We start from the raw sequence: 25,359 nt of genomic DNA, 5'->3' as shown, positions 1-25,359 counted from the left end.
CACCCCCTTGCTTGCACTTCTCCCCTCCCCTGCCACTGACATCCTTGATTCACCTCTGTTGCACAGATCTGAAAGTCTCCAGGAGAAGTGTCCACTCTGACACCTGCTGTGTCTGCAGCCTTGGGTTGGTATATTGTGAGTTTTTAATACTGAATGAATGAATGAATAAGAAACGGATGAGTGAGTGAATGAATAAATGAATGACAAGCACTAAAGAAGAAAAGCCAAACTCCAAGAAAAATGAGGTAGTCACATTTATTTGCCAGGTCCAGTATGGCCTTGATGGGGACAGAATGGCACAGTTCCTGCCCCTGGGACAGGACCAGCAGACTCCACAAGTATCTGCCATGGGCATAAGGCTTATTTGTATAATAATAAACATATTTTCATATTCCTCCAAGAAATGTCCTTCCTGTTAAAATTAGTGACTTCATGATAATCAGGAACAGCATGCGTCCACAAGGCAAACGTGTGTTTGTGGCTAATGTCTCAGCAAAAGAGTAAATGTTGTCACATTCAGGACAACCCTTAAGACTGTGGAAAGAAAACTCTAAAATCATAAATTCAAAAATAGTGGACAATGTTCATCTACTCTTATATGAACTTTCTTAGTTCTAACTATAAGCTCACTTGTTTGATTTGCTATAGTGGACATGCTTTCACCCTTTCTACTTAGAAGCCAGAACTCCTGTTTTATTTTCAAAGCTATTACATATAAACCTTTTCTTGTATCAAAATCCTACCCAGTGGGTTTATTTCACTTCCAAAGAATATTTGGAATTGACCTGTTTATATGTAAATGTAGCTGTGTAAAATACTTGGCATGGTCTCTGAAGCTGGACCATTCTTCCAGAATACCAACTTCTTGGAATTTGTTTTTAAAGGAAAAGGATCTGTTTCACTTTCTGGTGTTTTCCTGACATTTTTCCTTCCATATTAATGAGTTTACCCTGTTTGCTGAAAATGTTAGGAGGTTATTCAATGCCACCCATTTGTCATGTGTAAAGAGGAGAGAAAAATAGAACATGAATATGGAACTAAAACATGTTTTCAATGTTCTAGTAAAAAACAGGTACGAAAATATTTATCATTAAATTCTAAGGCAGAGTTTTCATGTAGTGTTTAAAGTTTTCTGGGAAGCCACTTTCCCAGTTATCAGTGTGCCGTTTTATGCTGCTGAAAAACATTAGTTATAGGTCAGTTTGTCGTCTCTGATGCAATTACTCTGCAACCACCTGAATTAAAACTTTGATAGCTAGCACTCCAATTAGAAACCCAAAGAATTATTACAAAAACCTATATCATTCAAAACAGTCTCACATGTCCAAAACTTCACAATTGTTCAGATTAAAGTTGACAAGTGGATTCTTACACATTTTAAAGGGGAAACTGTGAGATAGAAAAGGCTTCCTCAAATTACATTTCTGAAATTCAATTACCAGAAAACTAAGCCTAGAGAAGCATTTGGGGGATGGGGGTGGGGAGAAGGGTGGGAGGTGAGAAGGCAGGGAGAGGAGAGGAGAGAAAGGAAAGGAAGGGAAGGGAAGGGAAGGAGAGGGAAGGGAGGGGGAGGGGAGGGGAGGGAGGGAGGAGGGGGGAAGGAAGACACTGAATGAAATGGAAGGACAGAGGCATCATGCAAGAGGGTAATGTTAGAATTCAAGTGAAAGTAATAAACAGAAGACAACGGATATGGAAAAGTTGTGTTTGACATGGTAACATAAGAGAAAGAATAATTTAAAGAATGACTGAGTTTCTCCCAACAGTCTTTGAAAGGACACTTAATCCTCCCTCCTTAAGTATTTCACAATGGTATTCAAACACTTTTTTAGCAAGAATCAGGTTAGGTTGGTTTTGCCCCATTTATTACAACAATATTTTCGCTGCCAGACCTGTGATATTCAGATCTTTAAACTCCTCTGAGACAACTTATAGGCCTCAGAAAGTCCAGTGACAGGATCTAGAAGTCTGAGACATTAAACCCGTATTCTTCAGGATGCACATATCCAGCTACAACTTAGGAAGGGCACAGAGCCTCCAAAACTATTCCGAAAACACATTCACATCTGATCCTTGATGCTGGTGAGACTCAGGGCTCAGTCTGTCCTCTTACCAACTCTTGCTGATTGAATGAAATTCACAAGCCTTCTTTGAATAGAAGGCTGTGCCATGGCTCACAGGAAGGTTCAGTTAGCCCTGACTTCCTTGCTCTTACTCTGCACTTCACTTGGTAGAAATACTCTGCTGCCTCTGACTTCGGAGTACAGCCAGAGGGGCTGATCGCAACTCCCCCACATACATTTCTTGATGCCCTCTGCTGGAATGGCTACCACAGCTCCTAGTTGGTCTCTCCACTCCCAGGCCAAGCAGTCTTTACAGGCAACAGCACTGTGCCACTACTTAGAACCATCCAGTGATTTTCCATTTCAGCAGAGAAAAAGGCCGGAATTATTTCAGGATCCCACAATGTTGTGGTAGATATGATGATGAACTTCCCAGGTAAATGACCTTATCACTAAGCATCTGTGAATGCTGCAGCCAGACAGCTCACAGCCATCTCCACCCAGTCTTCCCAGGACAGATTGAAAAATGTATAAAGAGCTAAATGCCTTTCTTTGACCAGAATTACCCCTGAAACAGGCCATTCAAAGTCTAGAACTGAATGGGTCAGCAAAGACTGGCCTTTATTATTTTCTTCAATTCTCCATCACAACTGCACAACCTAACCAACCAGCATACAGTCTAACCAATGGCCACATAAAGTAAACAATGGTTGCACAGACTAACTACTAAACATCGTAACTACTAAACATCATGTTCCCTCCCAGAGCCTGGATGTGGGGACCCTAGCCCAAGTAGATAAGCATGCCTTTGCCTGCAGATTCCTTCCTGGCTGTTCCTCTTTCCTAAGGCACAACTCTCATCACTTTCTTTCACCCAAGCCTTCTCTTATGTCTCCTACCATGGGTAAAAAGTCTAGAGACAGTGTTAAGAGAAGCAAATCTTATTTTTTAATATATATATTTGTTATTTTTTGCTGAGTATCTATTTCCTTTTGAGGAACTGACCTCAGCTGTTTAAGAGTCTTTGAAAGTTAATTTTTAATGGATAAAGACAGTACTAGAGTTATAAAGACAGACTCTATGCTCAAACCTGGGTTTGACTGTTCCTAATTCTCACTGTGCAGCTGTGCAGCCTAGGCTTTCGTTTTTATCTGTGAAGTGAGAATAATTATATCACTGCCCTGTGCGGGCTGAACACAACATGGTGAACATGAGGCCAAAAGTCTATTCAAGCAGAAACCTGTTGAGACATAGTCCTAAGAAAAGCCATGCACCTTGTATCTGCATTCCAGCTTACAGTATGGGACCCTGGAGATGATCGTAGATGTGTTTGACCATGACAATATTCAGCCAAAAGGACAGAGCTAATTCTGGAGGAGCAAGTGTCACCAAGTGCACATGATAGCCTAGCAGAGGACACTGCAGTGTTGCCAACCAACACAATCCAGACAGTAACATGGCATAAAGAGCTAATTCTTTACTCTTTCCACACTGACTTTACTTGCATTAAACCTAATTCTAATCTCAAAGGGCCACATTAAAAAAAAAACCTAAGGGGATTTCAAATATCTAGGTATATCTGTGCTTATCAGAAGAGCCTTAAAGCTTAAAACATGCCAAAATTGCTTATTTGAGACTAGGAACTTTAATCTTCTTATGTAATTCCAACCCAAAGTTCTTATAATTATTTCCTTTTCTGTGAAACAAAACCACAATAATCTCGGGAATTCTTTTTGTGTGGTTTTGTTTGTATGTTTTTCTAGACAGGGGTTCTTTGTGTAACCCTGGCTACTCTGAAACTTCTTTTGTAGGCCATGCTGGCCTCAAACTCATAAAGATCCACTGCCTCTGCCTCCAAAGTGCTGGGATTAAAAGAATGCTCTACCAGAGTCCACTTTAACCTGAGGTATTCTTATGCTCTTTCCATCCATTTTTTTCATCTATTAGAGGAAAATGTTCTTGCCTGTAACCCCAGATCCACATGTTTAGTTTATCCAGTAGTTATTCCAGAGGTACAAACTGCCAAACAGAGATGGCAGCCCACCTCTAAGTTTGGACTGGTAGGAACCACAGACATCTTGCACTGACCATTACATCATATATCTGCCTTTTCAGATTTATTTGCACTAAGCCAGTCTCTTTTCTTTTTGTTTTGTTTTTTTTTTTTTATTAACTTGAATATTTTTATATACATTTCCAGTGTTATTCCTTTTCCCGGTTTCAGAAACATCCTCTCCCCCTCCCCCTTCCTTAATTGCCGCCCTCCCCAACAGTCTAGTTCACTGGGGGTTCAGTATTAGCAGAACTCAGGGCTTCCCCCTTCCACTGGTGCTCTTACTAGGATATTCATTTGATGAGGTCAGAGTCCAGGGTCAGTCCATGTATAGTCTTTAGGTAGGAACCCTAAAGCTCTGGTTGCTTGGCATTGTTGTACATATTGCCCTTCAAGCTCTTCCAGTTCTTTCTCTGATTCCTTCAACGGGGTCCTATTCTCTCAGTTCAGTGGTTTGCTGCTGACATTACCTCTGTATTTGCTGTATTCTGGCTGTGTCTCTCAGAGCGAATCCATCTTGTCTAATTGGGTGGCTGTATATGTTTCACATGTGGGGCAGGCTCTGAATGGGTGTTCCTTCTGTCTCTGTTTTAATCTTTGCCTCTCTCTTCCCTGCCAAAGGTATTCTTTGTTCCCCTTTTTAAAGAAGCATTCACATTTTGATCATCCGCCTTGAGTTTCATTTGAAACAAGATTTAGGCTAATAGCCATTTAACAAAGTCTTTCTGTGATTGGGTTATGAATTTTCCAGTTCAAACCATTTGCCTACAAATTTCATAAACTCGTTGTTTTTTGATGATGTGTAGATGTGTCCATTCCTCTGTTGAAGTAGTTTGTATTGGCCATGAACATATGTGGGAGCACGTGGGGCATATGCCCAAGAGAGGTGCTGATCCTCAAGTTTAATAATATTCAATTTTCTGAGAACCTCCAGATTGATTTCCAGAATGGTTGTCTGCAACCCCACCAACAATGGCAAGATTTCAAGTTTTGATCTTAGCCATTCTCCTGGTGTGAGGTGAAATCTTGTTTTGAGCAGTTAAAGATGTTGAACATTTCTTTGGGTGTTTCTCAAAAGAATTCTTTTAGCTTGAACCCCAATTTTTAAATTAGGTCTAACTTTTGAGTTCTTTGTATATTTTGGATATAAGGCCTCTATCTGTTTTTCCCAATCTGTTGGTTTTGTTTTTTGTCCCAACCACAGTGTCTTTTGCCTTACAGAAGCTTTGGTTTTTGAGAGATCCCATTTGTCGATTCTGATCTTAGAGCATCACTATTGGTGTTTTGTTCAGGAAATTTTTTCCATTTTTGAATGAGATAAGCATGGATCGATCTGGACATGTTGACCTCAAAGCCTGCTATCTTTTTCCATTGGATGGATTTGGCCCTTTGTCAAAAAAAAAATTACCATAGGTGTGGGGTTCATTTCTGGGTCTTCAAAAGGTCTATCTGTCTGTCTCTGTACAATACCATGCAGTTTTTTATCTTCCTAAGTTCAGGGATAGTGATTCCTTTAAGTCCTTTTTTATTGTTGAGAGTTTTACCAGTCTCATTTCTGATTGATTTAAAAGGCTTAATAACATGGATGGTGTGGTATTACCTGTAGAACTCAAGGAGGCTGAGGCAAGATTTCAAGTTCAAGGCCAATCTAAGTTATAGTTTTCAAAAAGAAATAAAATTAGTAGCATTTGTTTAGAGACATCACTATTGAAAATTGCCATTTTTCAATGAGAATAGTGTAGTGTTGCTGAAAGTTTGTGTTACCATGCAATTAGAAGGCTGAAAAAATTTGGGAACGAACTATCCTTTTTTATTTTTAAGAAAAAAAATGTATTTACTTAGAAGCATTCAGAATGTCAACAAAACAGCCTCAATTTTTTTGCAATTACAGAGTGGTATTCAGTTAACAGAACAACAATTATCTTCATATAAGCTGCATCAGAGACAACTGAAGATGGAAAAAATATATATAAAACCAAAAGAAAAGAACAAAAAAAAAGAAGAAGAAGAAGAAAGAAACCAAAAATCAAACTACTGTCCCTGTATATAACTAATTTGTGCTGTGCACAAGAACCTGCTTTAATTTCCATGCCAATTTACACCCCCCAGACTGTACCAGGCAAGGTTAGTGGCTATTGAAAATACCACCAGGACAGGGCTATCTAAAAACGCATTCTGTAGTGTGTTAACTATACAAAAATAGACACTGTACAGTTTAAAAACAAATCTTACACAGCCTTACATTTCAATTTTTTCTTTAAAAGAAGTGAGTTGTATACAGGGGGGTTAAATGCTTTATAGACAAGAAAAAAAACTGTGCTAGAACCAACTTATTCATTATTATCTTCTTCATCTTCGCCTTCCTCTTCTTCCTCCTCTTCCTCATCCTTTTCATCCTCCTTGTCGTCTTCCTCTTCCTTCTTTTTCCTGCTCTTCTCAGCCTTGACCACGCCCTTTTTTGCTGCATCAGGTTTTCCTTTAGCTCTGTAGGCAGCAATACCCCTCTCGTACTTCTTCAGCCTAGCTTCCTTCTCATAGGCTGCTTGTCATCCGTGGCAGTGTTGTTCCACATCTCTCCTAGTTTCTTTGCAACATCACCATTGGGTAAGCCAGGATGCTCGCCTTTGGTTTTGGGCAGTACTCAGAACAGAACAAGAAGAGGCTGAAGGAGGCCTCTTGGGGGCATTTAGGGTCCTGGAACTTCTTTTTGGTCTCCCCTTTGGTGGTGGGGGTGATGTAGGTTTTCATTTCTCTTTCATAACGAGCCTTATCAGCCTTTGCCATATCTTTCCCCTTTTCTTTAGCAGGCATGGCCTTCCACCTGTCTGAGCATTTCTTGGAGAACTCTGAGAAGTTGACAGAAACATCCGGTGCTTCTTGTGCTCCTCCTGGCAGGTTTGCACAAAGAATGCATATGAGGACATTTTGCCTCTCGGCTTCTTAGGATCTCCTTTGCCCATGTTTAGTTGATTTTCCTTGGTGAGGCACAGAGTCACCCAGTGCCCGTCCGGCTCTCGCTTGCCAGGGCGCTGTCTCTGTGGAGCTCAATGTACTGCAATGGCTATGAGAGCGGGAGCCAGACGCAGCCTCGGGAACAAATTATCTTAATCCTACACCTACTGTGTGTATGTAAACATTCTTGCCTACAACAAGGTAAGTTTAGAGTTACTTTTTACTTTCCCAATAGTGTGTGTGTGTGTGTGTGTGTGTGTGTGTGTGTCTTCTTTAAACTAATGATTTACTAGAAACTACCTTGGCATGCTCATGTCCTCATTCACAGTCCTGATGCATTATGCACGCCTCCAATTTTTTTTCATAGCTTTGTACAACTTAATATTCAAGCTAGGGAAACTAGAAATTTCTTCCAGGTCAAACAGTTCCTTAAATTTATCTACGAATTTATTTTCTTTTTCTAGCCTGAATCTCATAGCCCAAAGGATAATGGTAGTTTCTCTGCAGAGATGGTCAAAGGTCATGAGAAGCTCCTCCAGGAATGGATGGGCATAGACAACATCTGCTGCCAGGATGTAGTCAAAGTTATTGGAAGACCTGGGGAAATTCCTGTCTAATGCTACTCCCCAGGACAATTCTTTGACCTGAGGTAAGTGCTTGCATTTTGTTTTGGTGTTTCTGGAAATATTATATTGCAGGTTTCCAAGTAATTCAGGTAAGTCTGTAGCAATCACACGAGCACCTGTGAAAAAGAGGTTTGTATGAAAGATGATCCTCCTGGAATAATGTCAGCCGGGTTTCAAACCAATATGCACTCTGAGATTCTTCACAACTGCTAGATCCAAAGAAAAGACTGGAAGCACATACAGAAAAAATATGCTTTTCAGAATGGACTCCAAAATACTTCTGTGCCCCTCTTTTTAAAAGAACAACAAATTAGAATCTCACAGTACTTCTCTATTTTGCTGAACCCCTGAGTTTTTGTCCAGCCAATCACCGTTCTCCATTTAGCTATTACAGAACAGGGGGAAATGACCGCAAGAAAAAGAATATCTCAAGGTCACTGCTGAAAACCAATAGATACTTTTGAAAAGGGTCCTAAGATTTTGCATGCTTTGAAACTCGGTGAATGACATAGGGTAGTGACAAACTACCAATACTATGCTGGCTAGTTTCCTGTCAACTTGATAAATGCTTCCAGAAAACTGTCCTGTGAGTAGGTTTGTGGGGACATGTTCTTAATTAAGGATCAATGTAGGAATCTCCATCACTGTAGATGGAGACACCCCTGAGAAAGTGGTCCTTAGTTGTGTAAGAAAACAGGCTAAGCAAGCTCTGACTACCAAGTCAACAAGTAGCTCTCTTCCCTGGCCTCTTTATGAGTTCTTGTCTCAGTGTCCTGCCTTGTGTTCTGATCCTTGACTTCTCTCAGTGATGAACTGTGACCTGAGAGCTGTAAATGAAATGACCTTTTTCCTCCCCAAGTTGTTGGTCATGGTGTTTATCACAGCAACAGAGCCTTAACTAGGACAAGTACCACAAAGTTGTTCCTGGAATCCCTCAGTGCAATTTAGAGGAACAAATCTAGGTGGAGAAATGAGTCAGGACTTACAAGCAGATCACCTACTAATAAACACTGGTAGAATATGATACTGGATGACTTGTAAAGAATGGTTGCTGCTATAGAAATCAATGTAAAGACATATAAAGATATAAGTAATTCAACAAAGTGGAATATTCCAATATTCTTTGTCTCTAAAGTTGGTATTCCATTAGTCATCCTTCCACTAAGAGTTGTCTGAAGCACAGGATTTAGCCTGTACAAGAAAATAGAGAACTTTGAACAATCACTTCTTTAAGTGTACAAGACATCTAAAGAGAGGGGTGTGTATACATGTTGATATTAAGATTCTTCCAAAAGTCGGGCTAGAGAGGTGACTCAGCGGTTAAGAGCACTGACTGCTCTTCCAGAGGTCCTGAGTTCAATTCCCAGCAACCACATGGTGGCTCACAACCATCTGTAATGAGATCTGATGCCCTCTTCTGTTGTGTCTGAAGACAGCTACAATGTATTCATATACATTAAATAAATAATAAAACTTTAAAAAAAGATTCTTCCAAAAGTCGATTTATATTTTTTCCAACCCTCTAATAAATGTGATCATCAAGAGTCAGAAAGAAAAAATTCTGAACCTTTCACGTAGGAACAAAGACATATATGTAATATAGGATAATCTATGGCTGAACAGGAGGTATTCATATGAGTAGAGGAAGGAATGACAATTTTTTTCAGTTTATCCCATGAAAAAGTACAGGGATGTTTATGGCCAGTTTTACTTTGCCTCCATTCTAAGCATAAATCTTCCTACCAGGAGATATATACACATACAGTCTTAAAGTCAAAGGTCCTAGGGGCAGGACAGAATGCTTACAGGAAGAAGTCAGAAGCGGTTTCTGAGGTGTGAGGGAAGATCAGTGCCCTTTTCAGGAAGGACCTTGGCAGCAGCTAATTTCTAGAAATTTGGTTCTTAAAGTGAATTTTGAACAGTAACAGAACCTAAAAGTAACTTATAAATAAAGCTAGAATTGGGGAAAACCATAGTAACACACAGTACAAACTAGGATAAGGGATGGGAAGCCACAACTGAATAAGAAGTTTGCTCAGAATGAACAGAACCATTTACCAGTCACACGTTGGATATCTCTTCACATCAGTTACAATAATATACTTGTGGAAATTAAAATGGAAGGGAAATAGTCATTGATAGAATTCTAGAAATATTAACCTTCACATTTTATTGTAGCTGAATCTAATTTTCAACAAACCTTTTTAAAATCCCAAGGTAAGGAATTCATCTTGCCCATAATGTGTTGAAAGTACCTTTGTCTTTACAGACACAGACATTGCCAATTTCAGGATACTGATCAAATGAAGCTCATCCCTTTTTATATTTGTCTCAAGTTAAACAAACACACTAGAGAAATCAATTCTTCTTAAGGAACCAAATGGCTTCCCCAAAATACAGACTCTGTTCCTAGAACAGGAGGGATTCAACTGATACTGAATAGAGTCCCTGACTCTAACCACACTATCGGAAACAGCATGCAGGTAGAAGAAATTTTTATTTCAGTATTGGGAAGGATGTCAAGGGTCCTGTATTTCTTCTGTAATTAGAAAGTTGCAAATTACTAAATCTTTAATTCCTCTCAAGATTTTAAAGCCATGGGTTTGTATTTCTGAAGACCAGAGTAATTAAGATAGATTGGGGCAGTGAACTTCAGAGAAGGCACTCAAATGAAAATGAAATATATAAGAACAACAAATACTGAGCTAAACCACGAAAGCCATGCCAAAAGATAGTACTGCTCATTCATTTGGAAAAGATGATGGTGAGAGAACCGGAGGTCATAAATTGAAAATGGAAATGTAAAAACAAATCCAAGGACAAGATTCTAAAAAAATCAAAGGAGAGCTATAGCTTCATGTGATTTCTAGTACTCCTTCCCTATTTTAACATATTCATAAAATGGTAGGACTCCAAGACTCCCGAAGAATCTAGCAGGGTCATTAAGTTCACCCCCTACCTAGACTTTGAAGTTCACATTCCACAGGAAAATTTAAAATTACTTAAACACAAAATGCTAGAAAGAATCCAGCAAAGAAACATTAACATTGGTGGAGTTTCTTGATGAAGTATGTTTTTTTTTTTTATTAACTTGAGTATTTCTTATTTACATTTCGAGTGTTATTCCCTTTCACGGTTTACGGGCCAACATCCCCCTAACCCCTTCTTTATCAGTGTTCCCCTCCCCATCCTCCCCCCATTGTTGCCCTCCCGCCAACAATCACGTTCACTGGGGGTTCAGTCTTAGCAGGACCCAGGGCTTCCCCTTCCACTGGTGCTCTTACTAGGATATTCAATGCTACCTATGAGGTCAGAGTCCAGGGTCAGTCCATGTATAGTCTTTAGGTAGTGGCTTAGTCCCTGGAAGTTCTGGTTGCTTGGCATTGTTGTTCATATGGGGTCTTGAGCCCCTTCAAGCTCTTCCAGTTCTTTCTCTGATTCCTTCAACGGGGGTCCTGTTCTCAGTTCAGTGGTTTGCTGCTGGCATTCGCCTCTGTATTTGCTGTATTCTGGCTGTGTCTCTCAGGAGAGATCTATATCCGGCTCCTGTCAGCCTGCACTTCTTTGCTTCATCCATCTTGTCTAATTGGATGGCTGTATATGCATGTGGGGCAGGCTCTGAATGGGTGTTCCTTCTGTGTCTGTTTTAATCTTTGCCGCTCTATTACCTGCCAAGGGTATTCTTGTTCCCCTTTTAAAGAAGGAGTGAAGCATTCACATTTTGATCATCCGTCTAGAGTTTCATGTGTTCTAGGCATCTAGGGTAATTCAAGCATTTATTTATTTATTTATCAATGAGTGCATACCATGTGTGTTTTTCTGTGATTGGGTTACCTCACTCAGGATGATATTTTCCAGTTCCAACCATTTGCCTACGAATTTCATAAAGTCATTGTTTTTGATAGCTGAGTAATATTCCATTGTGTAGATGTACCACATTTTCTGTATCCATTTCTCTGTTGAAGGGCATCTGGGTTCTTTCCAGCTTCTGGCTATTATAAATAAGGCTGCTATGAACATAGTGGAGCACGTGACTTTTTTATATGTTGGGGCATCTTTTGGGTATATGCCCAAGAGAGGTATAGCTGGATCCTCAGGTGTTCAATGTCCAATTTTCTGAGGAACCTCCAGACTGATTTCCAGAATGGTTGTACCAGTCTGCAATCCCACCAACAATGGAGGAGTGTTCCTCTTTCTCCACATCCTCGCCAGCATTTGCTGTCCCTGAGTTTTGATCTTAGCCATTCTCACTGGTGTGAGGTGAAAATCTCAGGGTTGTTTTGATTTGCATTTCCTTATGACTAAAGATGTTGAACATTTTTTTTGGGTGTTTCTCAGCCATTCAGCATTCCTCAGCTGTGAATTCTTTGTTTAGTTCTGTACCTCATTTTTAATAGGGTTATTTGTCTCCCTGCAGTCTAACTTCTTTTTTTTTTTTCTTTTTTTTCGGAGCTGGGGACCGAACCCAGGGCCTTGCGCTTCCTAGGCAAGCGCTCTAACCACTGAGCTAAATCCCCAACCCCGTGCAGTCTAACTTCTTGAGTTCTTTGTATATTTTGGATATAAGGCCTCTATCTGTTGTAGGATTGGTAAAGATCTTTTCCCAATCTGTTGGTTGCCGTTTTGTCCTAACCACAGTGTCCTTTGCCTTACAGAAGCTTTACAGTTTTATGAGATCCCATTTGTCGACTCTTGATCTTAGAGCATAAGCCATTGGTGTTTTGTTCAGGAAATTTTTTCCAGTACCCATGGGTTCGAGATGCTGCCCTAGTTTTTCTTCTATTAGTTTGAGTGTATCTGGTTTGATGTGGAGGTCCTTGATCCACTTGGACTTAAGCTTTGTACAGGTGATAAGCATGGATCAATCTGCATTCTTCTACATGTTGACCTCCAGTTGAACCAGCACCATTTGCTGAAAATGCTATCTTTTTTCCATTGGATGGTTTTGGCTCCTTTGTCAAAAATCAAGTGACCATAGGTGTGTGGGTTCATTTCTGGGTCTTCAATTCTGTTCCATTGGCCTATCTGTCTGTCTCTGTACCAATACCATGCAGTTTTTATCACTATTGCTCTGTAATACTGCTTGAGTTCAGGGATAGTGATTCCCCCTGAAGTCCTTTTATTGTTGAGGATAGTTTTAGCTATCCTGGGTTTTTTGTTATTCCAGATGAATTTGCAAATTGTTCTGTCTAACTCTTTGAAGGAATGGATTGGTATTTTGATGGGGATTGCATTGAATCTGTAGATCGCTTTTGGTAAAATGGCCATTTTTACTATATTAATCCTGCCAATCCATGAGCATGGGAGATCTTACCATCTTCTGAGGTCTTCTTCAATTTCTTTCTTCAGAGTCTTGAAGTTCTTATTGTACAGATCTTTTACTTGCTTGGTTAAAGTCACACCGAGGTACTTTATATTATTTGGGTCTATTATGAAGGGTGTTGTTTCCCTTTCTCGGCTTGTTTCTCTTTTGTGTAGAGGAAGGCTACTGATTTTTTGAGTTAATTTTATACCCAGCCACTTGGCTGAAGTTGTTTATCAGCTTTAGTAGTTCTCTGGTGGAACTTTTGGGATCACTTAAATATACTATCATATCATCTGCAAATAGTGATATTTTGACTTCTTCTTTTCCGATCTGTATCCCCTTGACCTCTTTTTGTTGTCTGATTGCTCTGGCTAGAAGTTCACGAACTATATTGAATAAGTAGGGAGAGAGTGGGCAGCCTTTTCTAGTCCCTGATTTTCGTGGGATTGCTCCAAGTTTCTCTCCATTTAGTTTAATGTTAGCAACTGGTTTGCTGTATATGGCTTTTACTATGTTTAGGTATGGGCCTTGAATTCCTATTCTTTCCAGGACTTTTATCATGAAAGGGTGTTGAATTTTGTCAAATGCTTTCTCAGCACCTAATGAAATGATCATGTGGTTTTGTTCTTTCAGTTTGTTTATATAATGGATCACGTTGATGGTTTTCCGTATATTAAACCATCCCTGCATGCCTGGGATGAAGCCTACTTGATCATGGTGGATGATTGTTTTGATGCGCTCTTGGATTTGGTTTGCCAGAATTTTATTGAGTATTTTTGTGTCGATATTCATAAGGGAAATTGGTCTGAAGTTCTCTTTCTTTGTTGGGTCTTTGTGTGGTTTAGGTATAAGAGTAATTGTGGCTTCATAGAAGGAATTCGGTAGTGCTCCATCTGTTTCAATTTTGTGAAATAATTTGGATAATATTGGTATGAGGTCTTCTATGAAGGTCTGATAGAATTCTGCACTAAACCCGTCTGGACCTGGGCTCTTTTTGGTTGGGATACCTTTAATGACTGCTTCTATTTCCTTAGGAGTTATGGGGTTGTTTAACTGGTTTATCTGTTCCTGATTTAACTTTGGTAGCTGGTATCTGTCTAGGAAATTGTTCATTTCCTGCAGATTTTCAAGTTTTGCTGAATATAGGCTTTTATACTAAGATCTGATGATTTTTTGAATTTCCTCTGAATCTGTAGTTATGTCTCCCTTTTCATTTCTGATTTTGTTAATTTGGACACACTCTCTGAGTCCTCTCGTTAGTCTGGCTAAGGGTTTATCTATCTTGTTGATTTTCTCAAAGAACCAACTTTTGGTTCTGTTGATTCTTTCTATGGTCCTTTTTGTTTCTATTTGGTTGATTTCAGCTCTGAGTTTGATTATTTCCTGCCTGATGAAGTATGTTTTAAACAATTAAAGAGTTACACATAAGCCCAAATCATAGTACACTTGGGAAAAAAAGTAACTAATATTTTGTCATTGATATTCTGACCAATTTCATTCAATAAAAACATACCTACTTACCAAGCAAACTTGCCACAATGGAGACAAGCCCTGTCCCAGCTCCAATTTCAATCACATTTTTATCAACCATGTTATATTGCTCGGCATGTGTTTCCAGGAAATAACACAGAACAAGGGCCTGTGAAAATTGAGAGGAAAGAGTAATTACAGTAAAATTAAAACTAAAATTAAATACACCATAAATATTATGATCTTCATGTGTGCATATGTGGATATAAGGAAATTTATGAATGTTCATATCATATCATCAGAAGTACATACTCCAATGGCTCAACATTTTGACTTGCTAGAAAAGTTTAATAAGAAAGAAAGAGAGAGAGATACAGAAATGAGTGAAAATACAGAATATGGTTGTTTTAAATTACCCATCTTTAAACTTTAACAAATCTAGAGAATTTTAAGTAATGTGTGAGGTTGGCATAGGGGTACTGGTGGTCTGCCACCTTTCATGATATTACTGACAAAGGAGTAGTACCCTTTAAGAGTATCCTGTTTATGAGTTGAATATAGATATTCTTTATGCTTGCTTAACTCAAACAGAGCCAATAAAATGGGAAATAAAAACATTTACTCATCTCTCATAATCATAAAACTGAAGAAATTTATTTATTTAGCCTACAAATGTTGATAAAGTCAAAAACAAATTTAATTGTTGGACGCAAACTGTTCCAACACTAAATTGTAGTGTTGTCTAAGATCACAGAATAGAATCTTGCAACCTGCTCCCCTCTTCCAAGTAGAATGAATGAACCTGGGAAGTAATTGGGTACAGCAAATTTGTAAGAAATTATACCGATGGCCAGACAAATGCACCATAAGAATCTTTGCCTTCAGTAATCTGAATCTCATGACCAGCAAAGTGAAAGCCTTCCCAAGAAACTGTCGTTATCAGAGTTGGAATAAAACTTCTTGCCATGATCTCTGTGACCACCTGCTTGTCATCATCATTGTCTCTGGTCTCTGAAAGAAAAACAAAAGCAGTGGTTTCATGATAAATGAAATAAGTCAGGCCCACAAGGTAAATATTACATGGTTTTCCTCATATGAGGAATCTAGATTTAAGGTTTAATCAAGATTTTCCTAAATGCTTACAAAAATAATAAAAACGGTATTTTTAAGTCTATAAAAAGAAAACCCAGTGAAACGTATCTTGTAAGAAAAATGTAGTCTTTCTCATTCAAGGGACTGCTGAATGGTCATTGATATTAGATGAAATAAAATAGCAAACCGCTTAAAACTATTGGGACAGTAAGATGGCCCAGTTGGTAAATAAGCTTGTGGCCAAGCTGAAGACCTAAATTCAATCTATAGAATCCACATAGTAGAAAAAGAACTGATTTCCCCAGTTGTCCTCTTGCCTTCATACAAAACCTTACTCAGTGGCATGCCCTCATCACTCAACTTAAAAACAATATAAGAATAAAAATGGTTGACAATTTAACCTAACTTTTCACATGTCAGGGCTCATCTTCTCTATGATGTTTACTGGAATTGATATCACCACCATCCATTTCTGCAACACTAAATGAAGCACAAAATAACTGATATACTTTTTGAAAAAAACATATCTTAAGGGCCTTCACTGGCTTAAACTGGATTAAAAGGAAGGTCGGTGATGGAGTACCAATCTTGACTTCTATAGCAACTACACAGTAAAACTCCAAATCTCTCGATAATATTTAGTAATCTATGCTTTATGATCTCTGGTTCTTCAGAAAAACAAAGATACTTAACTCTACCCAACAATATACCCCTGTGCTGTTTATAATTGAGTGTTCATACGTTGTTATTTTGGTCCTATGCATAGCATCATAACATCTACTACTACATAGAAGTGCATAGAAAGCAAAAAGATGAGCAATGTCTATTCTTCACCAAGAATGGTGTCTTTCAATATATTTATCTGAAACTCTTCTTAAGCAACCATAACCATTTATATTCAGGAACGAAATAATGCTGGTAATATGTTTTATGTGAACTTTAACTTTCATCTCACTACATACACTTGGTTTGCTGAGAATGACATGGTGACAGCATCAACATTTGCCGTAGACATTCATTAGGGAAAATGAGAGATGTTAATTGCTTCCTTCACCTTAGCTGAATTCCTCCTCTTGAGCCTCCTTGTCTACTCCTTATAAACATCATAGTCCTTCGACAAATCACTTAAGATACCAGGGATCAGTACATGTTAGAGCACATCAAATCTGAAGGGAGTCTCTAGGAGTTCCAGCCTTTGATATAAAAATTTGACTAGTGAAACTTTACTTGTAGAGTCTGATGTATCTGATTTTGCACATTAGTGTTATTTTAAAGGTGAGTTGACTATATTAGTGCTGTTATCTAACAAGTGAATGACAGCAAATGTGTCTCTGACTTTTCACTTTGTCTTTCTGGAAAAAAAAAGAACATATTTCATTTTGATAGTGACATCAACTAGCTCTACAAGCATATGAAATTTTAGCAACATATATAAATGTTCTATTATAATTAAAATTAAATAATTTTATGATTAAAAATTAAAATCCCAGAGGATCCACAGGGAACAGTGGCTAGCCAAAGTAGTGAAGTAATATATATTAAAAAAAGACATAATCAATGAATTGCTTTACAATTATGTCATTATCCTAGATTTATCTACTTTAAAGATTTTTCATACAAAACATTCTGTACCAATTTAAAGCTATTAATCTTTGCTAATGGGGTTTTAAAAATCTACCAGGTGTTCTTGTTCTCCTGAGAACACCAGAAATTACAAATGTGATGTGAAAAATAGCACAGTTCTGCCACATTTAAATGATGCTTTTCTTTAGAAGAATTCAGCAGTGAATCATCTCTGCTGCTGGACTGCAGCCTTCAGAACCAAAAGTCTGTATCTATCCCCTATTCTATCTTTAAAGTCAGTAGAAACAATAAAATAAAAGAAGGTTAGAACACAGAGGCACACAAAAAAGAGGAAAATAGCTATGACAAGTGAATTTGAACTTCCATTTAAGACCGTCATGAAACAAAATCCACCCTACTAAGTGAAATAGACTATCATTCAACTAAATCTTCTATGTAAAGAAAAGCTCCATGGACTTCTATCCAAAGAATTCCATGGCTGTACACTTTTAGAAAAGTTATTAAAAATGTATTCAGATTAGTAAAATGTCACAAACTAGCATAAAAGATACGATTCTCAATACTTTGGCAGCATCAAAATCTTGTTTTTTGTTGTTGTTTTTTTGGGTTTTTTTTTTTTTTACTATAACAGAACCCTCATAAAATTCCAGGAATATTTCAAGTCTTCTGGTTCGCTTAGTTTCAATGAAATAGCTCAAACGATAGTGTATTTTATGTCTTTACAGTAGAGGAAAAAAATCTTTTCTTATTAACATTGTTCAAGATGCAAGTGGAAAACAAAGAAAAAATAGAATTTGTTGAACTAAGAAATTGATACTGGGATCAAAATAAAATACCAATGACATTTGGTAAGTATTATAAAAAGAAACATCTCTGAAGTGGTATGGGGGTTCCCTGATAGATTGGTTCAATCAAGAAAATATCATCCTGAGTGAGATAACCCAATCACAAAATCCACACATGGTATGCACTCATTGATAAGTGGATATTAGCCCAAAAGCTTGAATTACCCAAAATACAATCCACAGACCACATGAAGCTCAAGAAGAAGGATGACCAAAGTGTGGATGCTTCAGACCTTCTTCTTCTTCTTTTTTTTTTTTTTTTAGATTCAATTGATAAGATATAATTGCCCACCTAAACATACAAAGCCCAGTACCATCCATCCCTTAGGAACATTACTAACAACCTGTAAAAATACACAGAGCAGAATCTTAACGTCAGCCTCCATTGTCCTGCCTCGGTTTCTCTCTCTTCCTCTCCTCTCCTCCTCTCCATACAGTCTCCTCCTCTTCCTTCAAACTTTTCTCCAGCCCATCCTTCCTTTTCCTCCAATGACAGGCCTCCTTCTATCCTGTATGCCCCTCACCTGTATTTTACAAATTCAATGGGAAGAAGGTTCTGGTGCAGTCACCTGATTCCTGAGTACATGACTAGGCAGCTGTCCTTGGGCAGTGGAATTAGCATCAAAATACAGATAACTCCAGGGCAAACCACAACATTTCCCCCTTTTTGTCCAGTTAAAAAGCCCTTTCACCTATATATAAATTGAGTACAATTATTACCATTCTACAATTTATAAAGCATATGATATACTCAACACCCAGTCCATCACTATATCAGTTAAACAGAACACTTAGTTATTCATTCCAGCTTAAGAAAGGCTTAAAATCTATATTATTTCTTGGCTAGCTTGTATACTATCTGATAACTATCCAATAAAATATGTATTTCCAGAGTTAAACAGCCTGATCGGCTATGAAACTATAATCAGTCTTCAACCCCGTCAGAAATCTAAGAATGACCAAATATCTATACACATAGGAAGCCTAACATGGCTTCTAGAACTGAGAGGTTGTAGAGACAAATCTCCACTAGCACAGTTCCCTGTTAGCAACATGTGAGCTCAAGTCTTCAACCTTCTGGCCCAAAATCAACTGACAGACTGTTGAAATGCAGATTTTTGAAGGGCTGATCACCCTGTCTTGGCAAAGCTTATCAGACAACTATTCTGCATAATTTGTCCTTTTCTGGATAGCATTAGTCTGTAGATGAAACAGGCAGTTTTGTCCAGTAGCTACCTAGCCACAAAGTAGAGATGTTCAAATTCTTCATTAAATCCACCAAAGGGGAACTGTTAGGAGCAGATATGTCTCAACAAAAGATAAATAACTTTAAATCTCAAATTTTGTGGATTTCTGACATTTTTGAAAACCATCTACCTATATAAGACAATCTGTATTGTTGTCTTTATATCTTAATAATATCTTGAAAGTACTCTCACAAAGTCAGCAATATGTTTGCTATTTGGCCCTTAACTCACATGTATAATCAACTTAGAAGTTCATAATGACATCAATAGAAGGACTGGCTCTCAACCTTGTACTTTAAATTTTTAACAAATAAATTCTATACCAAAGCAAAGATATGATTTTAACTTAGTTAACAAATGAGATTACGACTATATAACTCAATCTAGATAATTCCTCCCTATTAAATTACAACCAATTCTAAATTCCTCATAAAAACGACTTTAGAATAACCACTTTCAGTCCCCCAAAGTCCAGGGAATTGGGGCAACGACTCCTCTATAACTTCTTCAAGCTGTACATGGGCGTTGAGATATCCTTGGGGGTAGGGAGTAAGGGGTAGGAAGAATGAAGCAAATACTGTAGTTAATGTGTCCTGACTGGACCCAGCTGAAAGTCCTTGAGACCAGGATTCCAAGTAGGCACACCCTGTAAAACACAACTCTCAAGACAAAAGTTTAGAATCTAAATCTCTTTTTGTTTGATTCTCCTGAATAAATTTTTCAGGCAGTCTACCTCTATCAAATCTGATCAGTATGACTCTGTGAAGTTTCCAGAGCCTAATCACACTTTTTAAAAACACAAAGACAAAATCTCTCTCCCAAAATACTGTGTTCCTTAGTCTGTAACCAGAAAAGCTTGTATCTTGTACTCTCTCCCAGAGTAATAATATAACCATAAAACTCAAAGTCACACCCATTATGAAGATTAAACAATTTTTACAAAGGAAGTAAGCTAAACAATGAGCCTGATAGGCTTTTGTACTCTGTGTTATCAGGGAATTAGCCCAAAATTCCTGTGGAGCCCATGTTGAAAGAACCTGAGCTTCCTGTTGTGGTAGATATAAAAAATAACCACAAACCCTTGCTAGCCGGCATCAATGAGCCACATGGCCTTAGCGGGGTAATTCATAAAACAAACCAAATACCTTCTATCAATTCCAATATCAATAAGCAACATATCAAACCATATCAAAATATATTCATCTGTTAAGCTCTCTACCCAGAGCCACAGATTTTTCTTTAACCTTAATAACTTCTATAATATATGTCTGCATTCACTCTCTCTGGTGTTACAGACATTGATCACAACTCTCTACTTGGAGGTAGTGACTAATTTTTTCCTGTCTAAGTTCTGAACCGTGGATGAAAATCCCCACCTGATTCAGGTAATCTCTTTACTCTCTTCTTTCTAAAAGCAAACTTAATCCCCTTTTAATAATACCTGTAATTAAGAAGTAGCTTGTCTAACTAGGATTTCAACCAAAATTCCCATGGAGCCCATGTTAAAAAGAATATGAGTATCCTGAAAGACTTTCTAAACAACTTTCTTTAAAAAGCAGCTTTTACTCTCTAACTCTCTAAGCTGCCATTACTTATCACACAGCCTGGGACCTACAGCCTGCCAGCCCAGGCCACTTCCCCTTTTCTTTGTTAAATTCCCCATGCTTGAGATATCACATGACTTAACATGGCACTGGCCTCCTCTTAGAAAATAAAAACTTTCTCTCAACTCTTAGGATTACTAGTGGATTCTTGCCCATCACATTAGTTCGCCATCTGTTGTTGTAAACATAAAAAATATATAAAGGGTATGGTTGTCTTTTACCTCGCTAGATCCAGCACCTCAGTGCCCCAAGATATCTCCTAGATATCTTGTCGGAAACACACCCCAATTCTGCGGCAGCCCAGTCGCCCCACACTCATTACACTTAAATCTACACATTAATGAACACACAACACAATAACCTTAGATTCAGTTGATAAGATATAATTGCCCACCTAAACATACAAAGCCCAGTACCATCCATCCCATAGGAACATAAATAACAACCTGTAAATACACAGAGCTGAATCTTAATGTCAGCCTCCATTGTCCTACCACGGCTTCTCTCTCTCCCTCTCCTCTCCTCTGCTTCAGTCCTTCTTAAAAGGGGAAACAAAAATATTTCTAGGAGGAGATATGGAGACAAAGTTTGGAGCAGAGACTGAAGTAATAGCCATTCAGAGTCTGCTCCATCTGGGGATCCAGCCCATATATATGAAGCCACCAAAACTAAACAATATTGCTGAAGGCAAGAAGTGCATACTGACAGAAGGCTGATATAGCTGTTTCCTAAGAAGCTCAGGCAGAGCATGACAAATACAGAGGTGAATGTTAGCAGCAAACCATTGAACTGAGAATGGGGTCCCCATTGGAGGAGTTAGAGAAAGGGTTGAAGTAACTGAAGAGGCTTGCAGCCCCATTAGAACAACAATATCAAACTACCCGAACTCCCAGGGACTAAACCACTACACAAAGAGTACACATGGACAGACCCATGGTTCCAGCTGCATATGTAGCAGAGGATGGTCTTGTTGGGCACCAGTGGGAGGAGAAGCCCTTGGTCCTACCAAGGATGGACCCCACCCCCACCCCAGTGTAGGGGAATGTCAGGGTAGGGAGGCGGGAAGTGGGGGTGGTTGGGGAGGGGAAACACCCTTATAGAAGAAGGGGGATGGGATAGGGAGCTTAGGATGGGAAACCAGAAAAGGGAATAACATTTGAAATGTAAATAAAATATCCAATAAAATAAATAAAATTAAAATTAAAAAGAAAAAGCACCCCAAAGAAAAATGACATTTACACTCAGAGAATCCTTGTACAAGACTGGCCTGATTGGACTTGGGTGTAGTGCTACAGTATGGGGCAATATATTTTTTATACTAGCTGGAGACACAATGAAAATATGAGAACATTTTTAAACATATTAAATGTTTAAAAAGCAACCTTAATAAATATATGCTAAATAAACAAATTTCCCACAATCCATTTAAGATGTTAAAAAGAAGTTAATGGGGTTGGGGATTTAGCTCAGTGGTAGAGCGCTTGCCTAGCAGGTGCAAGGCCCTGGGTTCGATCCCCAGCTCCGGGGGAAAAAAAAAAAAAAGAAGTTAAATTTATCAGTCCAATCCACCTCAGATGTCCCAAAACTCCAGTTGGAATGTCTCTATTTAATACAAGTTACTGTCCCCAAGAGGTGATGTACATCACCACTTCAAAGATACACACCTCCTAGTTGGCTTCTCAGCTATGACTGCTGCCTTCATGAAGACTCTTACTGCCTTCTTGAGCAATCAGCTTTGCTCAAGGAATTGTGTATCAAACCATTTGATACTTTTCTTTGATCTGTACTGCAGTTGACACAGTTGACAGGTCTTCCCACTCTTTTTTTTTTAAATGTATTTATTTATTTATTATATATGAGTACAGCAGGGCATCAGATCCCATTACAGATGGTTGTGAGCCACCATGTGGTTGCTGGGATTTGAACTCAGGACCTCTGGAAAAAGCAGTCAGTGCTCTTAACCGCCGAGCCATCTCTCCAGCCCAGGTCTTCCCACTCTTTAGCCATCTCCTTCTACTCTCACATTCCTTATTTCTGTTCGTTCATTCATCCCTCACAACTATTCATTCCATGTAAATCCCTTGCATGACGAATTCCATTTTGGCATTACTTCTGGAAAAAACTAAATAGACACAGGCAGTGTGCACAATGCCAAGCCAGCAGCTGAAGCAACAGGTTTGGGAATTGTGATATAAGGGGATCGTAGAACATTAGGTAGGGATATAGAGTCTGCTCCACTACTGAAGAGTTCAGGAGCTGCCATCTTGCAACACTCAACTGCCTGTACAAGCAGCTCCTGGGACTGTGGCATGTACTTAGAATAGCTAGGATAAATGGCATTTTAGAGAACTTAGATTACAGTGTAGCACTAGACATACACAGGGACGCATTTTTAGTTCTCATCCTAGTCCTAGTTTCAATCTGAATATAAATATGTGGCATCTTAAAAATTCTCAAATCTTTCTACAAGATCTGAAGTACGAAGACTAATTTTTGGTCTTACTCCATTTTTTCCAAGCCCAAGATATTAAGTGTAAGAGGATAGGTAACATCCTTCAGTACTTGAGAACCCAGTGTTCCTTTACTTGGTAGAAGTCTTGCCAACAAAATGTCATCTGGCTTGGCTGCAAAAACACACACTTTATCCCCTCAGTACTCTGCATCTGAAAATACTTTTGCATTTTTAATTGACTACATAGATGATTATGAGGTGTGTTTGCTCCTGTAATAAAATATTGTAATGCTTGCTCTGGCTCAAACATATCCAGATATACTTCCAGTTCTGCTATAATTTGTCAAATCAACACGTACACAATTAAAAACCAAGAATTGATACTAGCAGCAATGAAAATTACATAATTCTATTCGTAAACCACACAGAAATTACAACTGCATTCAAACTATCTGAAGGGCTGAGCTCTCTATGATATTACAATTTACACTTTTAGGTTTGCAGAGCATTGACATTTAAACCAAGTAGGCAGCCAGCTGTGGATTTGTGTCCAACTCTATCTGCCTATGAGATAGACTCACTTAGGGTAGAAGGCATCTGTGAAACCTGGTGTGGTCATAGAAAAAAAAAGATCTTTAGTTATTTGAAAACATCTACAGTAAACATAAATAAGAGGGACAGAAAGAAAATAGAAAATGATTTTATGTGTATTAAAACTAGTTCACAAAAGTTAGCACTTTTATCTCAATAAAGATCATTATATGTAGTAACCTATGCAAAGCCATACTTCATATGCAAGACTGTAAAAATGGTGGACCAGTTGCAAATACTCAAATTTCAATTCTTAAATTTAGAAGCCAATTATGTCATATATTTTTGCCTTCAATCAACAGTCAAAAATTCAATAAATACATGTTGGAGATATTTTGCAGCCTAAATTCACCTTTCACACAAACATCATTAAAATATGCAGTTGTTATATAGAACTATTTTGCTCTCTCATTCAAACATTTTTAAAAAATAATCATAATAATGTGTTTGGTGTATTGCATCTGTTTTAAAATGTTCATTTTTGGAGAACAAAGAAAAAGTCTAAAATCTTCTTATGTCTTCTACAAATTAATTTATTATTGTCAGCCAAAATTATACCTAATGTATCATCAGGAGCATTAATGTTTGACATTATTCATTGAGTTAGTAAACACAAGCCAAAATACAATATGCAATTAATAAGCCCTAGTTCCCTTTAAGGCATTAATGAAGACTGCAAAAGAAAGGGTTATAGTCTATTAATGGTTTGTCTACCCATGATTGTTCAAATTACAGGAAATGAAATTATTTACCTTTGTGGGTTTCTTTGTGAGTAATGCTGTTGGTTACCTTTGTGAGGTCCATCAAATGCTGCATTAATGAATAGCAATATGTTGCTGTTTTCTTGGTCATGTGTTGAACAATAAGCAAATAATACACTAAAATAGCAAATGCCAATAATTAATTCAAAATGTAGAGTAAGTGTAACTATTCTTACCTAATAGTTTAACTTCTTATGCAGCTGAGAAAATTATAGTAAAATATTACCAAATTAACTAATGTCAATTAATTAATGTCAATTAACTTATCCACCAGATGGTGATTTAGGTACTTCCTACCTTTATGAGTCCACAGCACCCAGGCAAAGGTTTATAGCAAGCTTAAGTACTTAGAGCATGTAATTGAAATTAGTGTAATTAAACTGTTAGTCTCTGAAAACGACAATTAGATGTTTCTCAATTTGACTTCATATGACAACACCACTACTGCTGTAATAATATAAAACTTTCTTCCAAAGATCCTGTACACTTTCCCCAATAACCAAATTTTCTTTGTAGTATGCCTCTGTAAGTTAGAAACCAAGCTATTTCCCTACAATTTATATACTATAAAAACTGAAGTTACATAATACCATCAAAATCATAGAGCTAAAAGAATAACAAGACATTTTCCTCTGAGTTTTCCATTTTTCCTATTAAAGGAAGCAGTCTTTAGTATACCTGTCTTTCTAGAGATGAGTATTTGGTCAATGTTAA

The 25,359-nt window shown here is 38.0% G+C and overlaps 2 protein-coding genes across 2 annotated transcripts; both read right to left on the bottom strand.

The window, feature by feature from the left end:
- Positions 1 to 6,446: 6,446 nt before the first annotated feature.
- LOC116898486 (high mobility group protein B1-like) lies at positions 6,447 to 6,927 on the bottom strand. The gene is made up of 2 exons (XM_032899732.1): positions 6,715 to 6,927; positions 6,447 to 6,644 (listed from the first exon to the last, which is right to left on the bottom strand). The coding sequence occupies exons 1-2, from the start codon at positions 6,925 to 6,927 to the stop codon at positions 6,447 to 6,449; spliced, it is 411 nt and encodes a 136-aa protein (XP_032755623.1).
- Positions 6,928 to 7,406: 479 nt separating this feature from the next.
- Positions 7,407 to 24,725, bottom strand: LOC116898161 (protein-lysine methyltransferase METTL21E). The gene is made up of 4 exons (XM_032899537.1): positions 24,637 to 24,725; positions 15,314 to 15,480; positions 14,521 to 14,638; positions 7,407 to 7,810 (listed from the first exon to the last, which is right to left on the bottom strand). Exons 1-4 carry the CDS (start codon positions 24,698 to 24,700, stop codon positions 7,407 to 7,409), a joined length of 753 nt encoding a protein of 250 aa, XP_032755428.1. The 5' UTR covers positions 24,701 to 24,725.
- Between the last annotated feature and the right edge of the window lie 634 nt (positions 24,726 to 25,359).

Source organism: Rattus rattus, chromosome 4, assembly GCF_011064425.1.
Source record: "Rattus rattus isolate New Zealand chromosome 4, Rrattus_CSIRO_v1, whole genome shotgun sequence".
Lineage (NCBI taxonomy): Eukaryota > Metazoa > Chordata > Mammalia > Rodentia > Muridae > Rattus > Rattus rattus.
This window is presented reverse-complemented; position numbering and strand designations above follow the sequence as displayed.